The sequence below is a fragment of the Lonchura striata genome, chromosome 2, assembly GCF_050655825.1.
Source record: "Lonchura striata isolate lonStrDom1 chromosome 2, ASM5065582v1, whole genome shotgun sequence".
Lineage (NCBI taxonomy): Eukaryota > Metazoa > Chordata > Aves > Passeriformes > Estrildidae > Lonchura > Lonchura striata.
The window spans coordinates 23,953,967-23,966,220 of record NC_140704.1 but is presented as its reverse complement, the minus strand read 5'-3'; the positions used below and the strand labels follow the sequence as shown (position 1 = coordinate 23,966,220).

The following is a 12,254-nucleotide window of genomic DNA, read 5'->3' as shown; positions in this document are numbered from 1 at the left end:
AACTCAGCTTTTTCATCATACATTTTGGGTGACACTGTACACCCCACTGATCCAGTAATCACACAAGGAATACCATGAAACCAGCCAGGTTCACAAGGCTCCAGGTTCTCCAGAGTTATGGTTATACCAGAAATATAAAGCAGTATACAGAGAAAAACATATGAGAAGAAAACAGACTGTGTGGCAGCACACAGGTTGAAAGAAATGGGATCAGACTAAAAGTCCTGTTACTATGTTTTGGTATTTTGACTGAGTTTGGAAGCATTGCAACCACTGAGTCATAGAAATTATATTTCCATGGTCACTTTAAAAAGTCACTTAAAAAAAAAACCTAGAGACATTTCTTTAAAAACATTAGTATAAATATAACCATAACTAATATTGGAGAGGTGGAAAGGAGGGAATAAATACCTAGAGGGAAACAAAATTCAAAAGCCATACCTGCCATATTCGTGAAAGTCCATGCTCCAATTTCTTTTTTACATAGTTGCGGTCAAAACTGTTCTCTTCAGTTCCAATCACATTGTTGCCATCTGAAATTTCAGGTTAAAGGCATTCTAAGTATTTCCAAAAGCTTTGAAATTTATCCTACACAGAATTACATTTCCTTAGCTATTGCCATATTATTGATTATGCAAACTCCAGAAGAGCTACTTTTCTCTAAATTTTTGAACAGAAATGAATAATGCACATATAAGCATGATATGGAAATACAGACCAGGAGAGTTTCATCTCCTGGATACCAAACACTTGTCCCAGTAGTGTTCCTTAGGTAGTAATGTACTGCAGGGATCACAGTGAGAGCTAATCCTGACTGACCCTTGCAGTTCTTCATTACTAGGCTTCACAGCTTTTTCCAAACAAACTCCTGGCTTAGCTTCACCTTCCTTAGAGAAAAGAGCAATTTTTTCATGTCTAATTTTGTTGCCTACTGAAGTAAGAGTCCAGAAACATAAACAATGTACATACATCCTCCAATTCTCAGCACCATGAAATTTCTATCAACAAAGTAAGTGCTCTTTCCTTGTCACGCCTTGCCCTGGATCCAGACATTTCAGTCTAGATGAATATCATGAAAATATTGTGAACACCTTACTAAAAAGGCCAGTAAGAAATGGGATGATGGATACAAGATTTTTATCAGCCTTTTCAGATGCATGCAAAACAGATCCTGCAACATTATCTGGACTACCACATATTTAAGAGAACAAAAGAAAATTTACCCACTAAAAGGAATTGTTATGACTTGTATCAAACACTGACAATTCCATAAAACCAAAATAACAATATAGCACAGCAGTCTGACCATGTTTTCATTGTATCTTCTTCAGAACATCCAGTGTTCATTGTCAAGTGAGCAATTTCCTTCTGTAACAACCACCAGTTATAAATAGCACTTAGCAGTGCCTCATTCTCCCTGTCCTAGGCCAGTCTCTTGGTAAGTAGAACAGTGTCATCCTTCTCCTCATAAACCATCTAGTTTCTGATTTGAACCTTTCCAGAGTATGTTTCTCAGAACAAGAACTATTACAAAAGTATTTCTATCATCTTAAGAGGAACAACAAAAAAATATTGTATCTTCTACATCTGTACCTCCATTTAAATTCAAAAAACAGATGTGGGGAATATGAATACTGAGAAGGATGCTGGCCTTGCTTGATTTCTTTCAGACAGAGCCATAAGGTGTGGCTGGACACATTATTAAATTATGAACTTTATCTAACACTGAGAAAGTTTTACCTGTAAACTAGGGATTACATCAGTGAACATACAAACACTACCAAGAACTACTGGCACACTAGCTGAGTTAGTGTGCCGACAAGGCTGAAACTCAAGAACACAGAACCCAGCACAGTAACCAGCCAGAATGCAAAAGTTTATGTACTGTGTATTGAATAACTCCTTATCAAAATTAAAAAAACATAATAAAATACAATCCGGAATTTGGATTTATATTCATTTTTCAAGGCTGCAAACCTGTGTTCAACTTTTTACTGTGTTAAGGCATTGAGACTGCTTTTGCAGGTTAACTGAGAATCTACCCTAATAATTCAAAATTAGATTATAAAAGGCTGTTTTCTGTGCAAACATGACCTAAACTTAATTCCATACTATCTACTGTTGCAAGACATGCAAAAAAATGTCCCTTATGAATGAAAAAATCATAAAACAAATATTACCCACTGCCTGCATAAATCATAATTTACTAACTGTACCTAAATATGCTCATCTTCTGAAAGTAATCATTCTGACAAATTCATTTTCCTGATCTTTCGTGGAAGATTAAATGAAACACAAACAGAAAGAATCTAATTTCCATAACCTGAAAACCTCTAAGTGGATTTAACCTTTCCCAGACTATCAAGGAAATAAAACCAGCAATCTTAGACACGGCACATTCTTTGTGTGTTTCTGCAACCTCCTCTCTTTTAAACTTCCACAGACTGAAGACAATGTTTGACCTGTTCTCTAGATCAAGACCATAGTCCCTGTACTCACAAACTGCTATTCATGAAGGAATGGCTGGACAGACACTGCAATATGGATGTTATTGTTCACTAAAAAATCACTGGAATATTCTGTCTCTTGTCAGTCTCCCAATGGTCTTGGTTTATGGCCAGTCATGCTAAGAGGTCTTGTTTCCAGTCTTTTAATGAACTGCACTGCAGCTAATTTCACACATGCAAACACATTCATTTAGGACAACTTCCTTGAAAATCAAGGACTGCACAAGCGTTTACACATTTTGCAGTGAGGAATTTGGAACAAGCAGAGAACACATATATTCATAACTACACATAAAAATAAGGATCAAAACCACCCAAGAGTTATTATTCTAGATGCCTCATTTAAATACAGTAATTCTCCAGGTTTTTCAGTATTTCTCAAAATTCAAAAAGGCAGTTTTCAATCATAACAAAAGGTTTTTGTTTAATCCTTGCACAGTAGAGGAAAGCAAATAAAAGGACTCAATCAAATCTCTGTCTTCTAGCTTTACTCTTTGAATACTAAGCAAGTCTTGCATAGAATTTACACTGTACTATAAACAAAACATTTTGAAAATTAAAATTATTGAAATTGAATTTACATCCTACGTTATCTTCTTCTCACTTTTCTTTGACTCTTTTACAGATACTAGAGCTGTTACCAACTTTTACCCCTAGGACTACCCATGTGAAATCAGGAGTTTAAATGCTACAGGGATCATTTTACCATTCATTTTAAGGTCTTCTGTTAAATCTTTGTCTCATTAATACATAAATTCCATCAATGCCATAGTAAATTTCGTGCTTGCTATGTGAAAATCCAGCTGAATCAGGCAAGCCCTCACACAAACCAGTGTGACTCCAAAGATCACTTTGCTTTGAGCAGAGAAGACAAAAATTATCTGCACAGGTCCCTTTAAAACTAATTTTCTATTTGATTCTTTACTAAAAATATAAACAATGCTCTGACCACAACAAGCAGTGTAATGGAAAATTTTCCAGTAAATAGTTTATTTTGAGGGATGAAACCCCATCTTATAGAATTTACTGTTTACCATACAAACAACAAAACCATAGACTAAGTAGCATCTCATTAAATATGCCATAGAATTAATTTCATGTTATGTTGATAATTTTAGTTCACTTTATCTTCGGTTGGATTAAACAAGTCCTACATATACTTAATTCTGTCTTTCCAAGGAGTTCTTTTGGATAAGTTTCACTACTAAAATACAAAGAGCTTTATAAATAATGTCTTTCAAGTCCAGTTTCTCACATCTACAGTTGTACTTATGCCCTAAGATCAAGAGTCCCTTGACACATTTAAGGTACTTTCTAAGAGTCCTGAGATTAACTGGGACAGCTATGAGTTCCCAAAATTATAAAAGCCAGACATAGTTGTACATCTACTGCTCCAGTCTGTGGGGTTATTTGAAGAACTCCAGCATAATCTCCTGAACTGCCTCCCTGGTTCCCTCTGACATATATGCCCATCCTACACAAATTTTACTCTTTGACTTTACCACATATCATAGTTAGTAAGTATGAAATGAGAATTCCCTGTACAGTTTCAATAATTACTTGTAGAATAAGCAGTGACTTTTAGAAAAAAAAACAACCAGTAGATATTTACAGTCCCTCTAAAATTAAATTGTACTTCTAAAATTCCCTTCTGTGTGCTTTACCATTGCTGAGGTATTTGAAAAAGTGATTCAGTAGATCACTACATTTCAGTTGTGCATTATAGCTAAGCTGTATGTACAGAAAATTAAAAACTGAGTGACAGAAGGTTAGTAGTAAACATACCAAAACACTCTGGCATGTATTTAAAAGCAGTGCATCTAAAATTATGCATCTGACTGTATAGATGACTTTATTGGGTTTAATGGCTTCTGTAGAAGGCTTTAGAATGCAGATTGTTTTCTCTTCTGAGGATGTCACAAGTAACAGCTCTAAGGAGAACTAGTTTATAAGTGTGTATGTGGCTGAATTAGGATCTACTGCAATCATTTTTCCATGCTCTTTACATGAGCATGTAATGCACCTGCTTGATTTTACACCTGCAAAAAACACAGCAAAATGGACACAATAGAAAATGTAACTATCTTATTTAACCTGTAAATGTAAATATTATTGAGAATGGGCAATTCAATCAAAACTCTAGACTTTTTCTTCACACCACACTGCAAAAGCAAATATTTAGACTCTGAGTTTTACATCTGCTATAGCTATAACATCTTACAACTCAAGCAATGGCTTCAACTCCAAAATGAGCTCCAGCAATCAAAAATAATTTTTTTTACAAAGAAAATAGTTTTTTGCTATCTTTTTTTTAAGATTCCACGCAACAGGGGAAGGACATTTTCCCTAAGCACTGTTCAAAATAATTTATAGCTGCAAGACTGGCACATACAAATATTCATTTAAAAATTAACCTTACACCAAGAAGTAAAAAAATCCAGTGAGTGCTTTAGTCCTTACTGTACACTATCAGCAAAAATGCTGAAGGCACTGAGTCAAGACCACGAAGATATCAACACATAAATTAATAAGTTGAGCACAAGAAAAGTTATTTCCAAATATCAAGAGTTTTATTTCCAGAAGTTTCTTACCAGAAGACACAACATCTGCCTCATCTTGGTCATGGTTCTCATGCCACTGCATCGTCCGGTAGTAACTGAGCATGACTTCCCAGAGGGCTTTGCAGAGATCAGCAAGGCATGGAATGTAGCTGTCTGAGGTAATGTGCTGCAGAGCAACAAACACCATTGACAAGCTTCAAAATTGTGTTCATTTTTTGCTGCAGCAACACAGACTGTAAGAAACTCTTCAAATTCATACAGCAGAGCTGAGATAGATCAGTTTCATGTTCAAATGTATTTTAAGAAGTGACAGATTCCTGATTTTGGTCAACTAACCAAATGCTGTCCAAAAGTACTAAGTGTTTTTGTTAGCACCTCTTTTTTAATTTTCTCAATTGGCCTGTATGTTAACTATCTCTTACATTTATTTTACAGTGACATAGATACAGATGTAAGGCTATCTCACTATCAGAGGGATGCAGCCACCCCTGTGTGTCAGTTCAAGGACACAGACTTTTGTACTGCAGTGTGACAGAGAAGCCTTCCTGGCGAATATCCCATTGGGTTGAATGATCTTTAAAGTAGTAGTTAAAAAAGAAAAAAAAAAACATCAAAAAAAAAAAACAACCTTGCTGATTCAGCAATTTTCTCTACTAACTTGTCAGTAAATGCTACTCTTATTTCAGGGCTTTTAGTATCTAAAATCGAAAGTTTTCTTGTGCAAATCACTATATCTGAAGACATAATGACCTTTCAGTGGACAGGAAGAAAGGATTACTTACTAAATATCAAGGTAATTCCATTTAAACTAAGGAAACAACCTATTTTCTTTGAGCTTATATTAGAACAAAGAAAATCAAAACTTGAGACTAAAGCAGCAAGGCTTTGTCCTGCTTCAGAAATATTCAAAAAGAAAAAACATGTAAAAGCATGGCATATTGCTAAGAACAGAAAGACTCAACAATGAAACAGTGACTCTGACTGCACAGGCACTAACTTTCATAAATGCTTAAGAATTTCTGAAAACATTACTATTTTTAAAGGATTCACATTATTATAATATCCAGTTCCTGACTTCCAAAAAGATTCAAACAAAACAAAGAAAAAAGCCACTACAGTCCCGCACTACCCATGTGCAATGGAAATAAGCTAGATGAGTTCATTTTGACGGATTTTTAGAAACACACAGCAGCATACCTGCCTCAAAAGGAATAATTCAATTTTATATGACCTCCCTTTCTTAATTAAAGTACTCCATAACCCTTTACATGTTAAGGGCATGCTGGCTTGACAGCATTAGGCAGCCTGAAGAGGGTTCTCACTTAACTAAACAAAGAGAAAGAGGGCTCATAGTTCAGTTTTGAACAATTTATTCCTCAACAACTGAATGCATGAGATGAAAACCTGCTGCTTTTTCTACAGGAAGTTAAAAATTGAATTGCTATGATACCTCATCTTATTCAGCACCCTGATTTCACAAATGCATTACAACAGGTAACAACCAACACTGAACAGCATGGTAAGAGACCAGAATTTCCCATCTGCAGCCTGTCCCTAAATATCTAATGGTTACCAAGATAGTAATGAAAAATTTAAAAAGTAAATTTCAATGTAATTGCAGCAATATTCATAGTAGAATCAAGTCCCAAAATCTGAGTACCTTCCTTTATACAGAATGCTACTGCAGGGTCACATTAACTTAAGCATCATATCTTTAAGATCTCGCATAAGTAAAGACTAATAGAAATAATGAGGAAATAATTTTGTAACCATGCAGTTGAAGCCACCCTCTTGTCTGTGTATTACAAAATGTGGTATTTCCAAGTACCTGAAAGATCCCTCCACACACTCAAGTATAAGGATAAACAGCAGAACAGCAACACACAATCTGGATTTTAGAACTGCCCAGAAGAAGCTCAGTAATAGTTTGAAAGTGTAAATAAGTGGGCATAGTATCATTAGTATTAGCAAGGAATGAGATAAACTGAAGGACATACAGAGGTATAAAGCAAAAAAAAAAAAAAAAAAAAAACCAACAAAAAAAAAACCTGGAAGAAAAGTTCATTGGAAACTAAGAAACAAAAATAAAACCACACTCTGAAGGCTTACAGCAGAAAGATGACAGGACTGCAGTCTGGAGAACAAAGATCAGGGTTTGCTGGCTCTCTGCAACTAGAATTCATCTCAGTGAAGTGGAAATACTAACTATCCAGAAACATACTCCTTATGTTCATGAACACTTAAGTCAATTATTCCCAATAAATTTATTTTGCTTTATCACACTTTAATTTATATGAAAGCTCTTAGATAATGTAAACTTTTTAAGTTAAAGAGGCACCTCTTTACAATGAAATGGTTTACAATGCAGATGTGTTGTTTACTCGTGGCAGCTACTTGATCCCAGGAGATAAGAGAAGTGAAAGAACAGAAAATGGATCAGAATATGAACGTTAATCTCCTTGTGACTGTAATTCAATTTTATAAATTGCAACTGATGGGATGGATCCTTAAGTTTATGAAGGATGATGAGTGCTCCATCTGTGACTGAAACAAACATCCTAAAGAACATTCAAGACAGAAACATAATTTCAAATTGTAATTCAACATTAGCCCCCTAGAATATCTCACATTCTTCTTCCCCGTCACTGAAGTTTGAGAAAATTTCTCAGGATGTAACAGTAAAATCCCAAGTGAAAAAATTAAAAGAGTGAATTAAAAAAATGCTACATTCATTCTAAAAGCAACACAAAATATGCAAGAAACGACACTTAAAATTTGCAGCAGAGGAAAATATATGTATATTCTGAGCCCATTATCTGCCTATCATCAGGCTTTCACATCTCCAGAATATAGCTGTCCCTTATCCTGGTATCAAAAGTGCAAAATTAAATGTAAGAATGGAAAGTGAATGATACAAATCAGGAATAATGGGAAGACACCAATTAAATTAGAATCTTTACAAGAATTCTTACTGAAATGCAGTATCAGAGAAATTGTGAATACTACCTAAATGCACAGGAATAAAATTCAAAGATAATAGTTATTCCAATAACTAGTATATCATACTGAAGACACACATATTTTGAAATGTTGGTCTTTGTTAGATGGAGTGCACAGTAACTCCAAGGTGCTAAGATTTAGTGCATTCAAAATTGATACTAAGTTATGAGTAACAAATATCTCAAATAATCATAAGTGGTATTAAGAAACTAGAGTAGCTACAGGGTTAACAACTGAGTCCCTACTGACAAAAAGTACACCTACAACAGTGAAAAAATTCAGATTAAAAACCATACATATATGCAAGAATTACATACTGTACAGAGGTCTTTGTACTGTAACTTCTGAAACTTGGTGTCTGTGTTTCCGGCACACAGCTCCACATATCCAAGAACTACTTGAAACACAGTGTTGTGAATGGCTTGGGTGAAGTGCATATGTAACTGGTCCATTGCTGTCTAAAAGAAATAGAGCAACATAAAACCAAACAGTAAAATTCAATTTGTCATATGCCATCATCTTTTAACATAAATCTTTTTCAGTACTGAACACCTGTAAGCATGTCCTCCAATCTCTGTCTCAAAAATACGTAACATAGATCTTGGCAATATTACAATGTGGTCACATAAAAGAGTTCAGGTATTGCAAGTAAAATCAGTTTCCTCTGCCATCTTCCCTCTTTACCTTTTTTTATACACTGTCACTAGTAAATATTAATATAACATAGATAATTATAGAATTTGCTCACTCATTTACCCTTCTCCCAATTATTGATAACATGCCAAAAATAAATTAGTTGGGATTCATGCACTTTTTCCCACTGGAAACACTGCCCACTAAATCAAAAATATTTCCTTTGCAATCATTAAAATTAAAAGCACAATTACAAAGTCTTCATCCACTTGCCAGAGTGAAGAGCCCAAAGTACAATTAAGCAATACAGAAAGGTAGGCACATCATATAAATAAATTTCCTATAAATCCCCTCTTTTTGGTAGGGAAAAAAAACCCCAATTTTTTATTTTTTTTTTTTAAAGACTACATTTTCCAGGAAAAAAATAACATGTACTAAGGACTAGGTAACATATTAGTTTTGCCATAATCATGTCTGAGTTTCAGGTCAGGATGTTTCCCAAATGTCCCTGTTCTTAATAAATTACATGTAACATTCAAAAACTGAATTTTCTCACTGTTTTCACATACACACAATCAGCAGATTTGAAAGTGTTTAGTTTCACTACTTCCTATTTGACATTTTTAGTTACCAACAAGAGCTGAGAACTCAATCACTCTACAAGAAATGAAGAAGCAATTCTGCTTAAGTTAAAACAGCCCATCTTCTATAGCTAGTCCTAACTTGAATTAGCTAAAGAAAACAGAATGACAAATGATATAATGAAAAGTACTGAAGAACCTTGACATTTTGTTTACTGAAAAGTGGTCAATATAAAGAGAGATTTGAATAAAAATGCAACTAAATTATTTTCAGGACAAATTCAAAATATGCACTTTACTAGTAATAAAAAGAATGCCAAAACCAACTCACTCTATAATGGAACAAAGCAAGCAAAACCATACAGTAACAAATAACACTTTTGTCAGAAACTTCATTCCTCTCCAAGTATCTGCCTTTCTCAACATGTCATGTACTTGACATGCAGTGAATGCATTGTACCTATTTTTGTTCAGTAAATAAGAAATTGAATACAGTGCACTAAAAAAATGAAAAGTCTAATTAATCTTTGCCCCTGATTTTAAGTTGCAGTCTTTAGGCATTCCAATAGTTCTGCACATTAACAAAGTATGGGAAGATAAATCCATTTCTATCCTACTGCAGAGCTGCACTGGTTTTACAGTCAAGCCAGGGAAAAGAGAACCCAACCTAGAAAGGTTCTAATTAAAAAGAAGCAAAACAAACAAACAAAACTTTAAAACAAACCAAATAAAGGCAATCTTATATCAGATATACTCCTGAAATTTAGAAAGAGCATTAAAAAAGCCAAGCATAATAAAAAATTATTTGAGTTCTTGTCCTGTCTTCACCAGGGGACAGGTGCTTTGACTCGATCTTTAGCAACTAAAGGCTTCTGGGGCAATCCCTTCCATAAGGAAATCAATCCTTGTTAGACTGGCACCATCACGTATGAGCACTGACCACTGACAAAACATGCCTCCAAGACTTTCATGTCTCCTTATCCCCTTTACCTCACAGGACCTTGATATTAGCTCCCATACTTCATACCTTCTGAAGGGAACAGGTCAACTGCCTTCTCAGAAAAATAAACCAATATGAAGCTTCAAGACAGTGCACCAAAGAGAAGAAAACCCCATCCTATGGAAGAACCTAGGTCTACTCTTCTATACACAGAAAATGCTCTAGACACACACAAATGTAACTTCCCAGACATGTCCACAGTATGTGTTTGACATGCCATAGGATGTACTTTACTGCAAAAATCTACCCCCTCACATGCTCCATTACCATCATGTTAACAGTACAATATAAAATGGATATACTCAAGGCAGAGGTATGCAGAACCCAGAAAAGCAGACCCAGCTATAAAAAATATTATTCACATGACCAAATAGAACGAACAGTGCAAACAGCAGTATAAACACAGCTGAAATACGTAACTGTTATCATTATGATCTGTCCAAAAATGTACATGTTGCAGTAACACAGAGCTTATCTTTAGCGATTAAATGTTAAATTACATGAGCATTATAAAAGCCTCCATATACATATATTTGGCAAGACCCATCAGCATTAATGCGCTGGTTTTGGCTGGCAGAGAGTTAATTTTCTTCACAGTAGCTGGTATTAGGCATGGGGCTGTAGTTTTGATTTGTGCTGGAAACAGTGTTGATAATTCAGGGATGTTTTACCCATTGCTGAGCACATCTGACACAGGGTCAAGGTCTTTTGTGCTTCTCACCCCAACCCTCCAGAGGAGGGTGGAGGTGTACAAGGAGTTGGGAGGAGACACAGCCAGGACAGCTGACCCCAACTGACCACAGGGATATTCCATAACATGCGGTGTCATGCTTAGTAATAAAAGCTGGGGCAAGAAGGAAGAACAGGGGGATGTTTGGAGTGATGAAGTTTGTCTTCACAAGTGGCTGTTACACATGATGGAGCCCTGCTGTCCTGGGGATGACTGAACACCTGCCCACCCTCTGACCTTGCCATCGCCCCAAGGATGAGGAAGCGAGCATCTATGGGGGGCTTAGCTGCCACATGGGATCAAACCAGAAAATTATGAAAAAAAATTTCCATCACAGGACTCAAAGCTTCATGCTGTGACATGACTATTCTTTGTGACTTCCTCAGAAGGTAAGTACTAACCTGTGTTTTTCCAAGCAGCCTGTAAGCCTGCTGAACCTTTGTATAATGATTGATATCAAAATTCTTACATATTTTGGAAAGTGCTACATCCAATTGTTCCTATAAAAATGGAAGAAAAAATGTGTTAAACACTAAAAAAAACCAGACCAAGTAATACATTACTTAAACAGCATCAAGTGAGGAAGACATTTATTTAAAACAGTGTGGTAATTACGGTTGTACAGTAATCAAGACTGCGTGTGACTAGACTGAGGTGCTTAAGTGTTACTTCTCACAGTGTAAGTAACTCAGTGTCAGCCACAGAGTTCCACCACTCCCAAGAACAAGCAAGAATACTGCAGTCAAATTCAAAGTGATGTTTACTTTGAGAAGGCCAGGAACCTCAATATGGCAGAGCTGGGATTTCTGAGCTGGTATACTTCAACCCCTAAGAAAAACCCAGATCTGGGGGTTAATTAAATTACAGACTTCTTAACCCTCTAACTGCATCTCTTAAATTGAACTAATACTGCCTGAATTAAAAGGTTATTGGCAAGACAGCCAATTTACAGAATACTGTATCAGCACAACAATCAGTACCTGAGAAAGTCTAAAAAAGTAGACATACAAATACTGGTTCTGCCAGCAGAGCCATGTCTGAGCATACTGATCAGCTCTGCAAAAAGTGAAGTTTGTCTACTATGTAAACTAAGTGAAAAATAAACTTCAATGTATCTAATAACTAATAAAGCTTTCAAGAATTTGGCTATGCAGGCTTAATAACGTTATTCTCATGTAGATACTGTAATATATTCAGCTACACAACCTATTTTTTTCCAACCAACAATGCAAAAAATAAAAA

General features: G+C 35.5%; 1 protein-coding gene across 1 annotated transcript in view; it reads right to left on the bottom strand.

Annotated features, from left to right (window-relative positions):
* Positions 1–12,254, bottom strand: part of VPS50 (VPS50 subunit of EARP/GARPII complex) — an 80,259-nt gene that overhangs the window by 43,037 nt on the left and 24,968 nt on the right. The window contains exons 11-14 of the mRNA XM_021551762.3: positions 11,414–11,512; positions 8,386–8,526; positions 5,099–5,234; positions 442–533 (exon numbers count right to left, since the gene is read on the bottom strand). Coding sequence (XP_021407437.3) covers positions 442–533; positions 5,099–5,234; positions 8,386–8,526; positions 11,414–11,512 — 468 coding nt within the window. The remainder of the gene's footprint in view (positions 1–441; positions 534–5,098; positions 5,235–8,385; positions 8,527–11,413; positions 11,513–12,254) is intronic.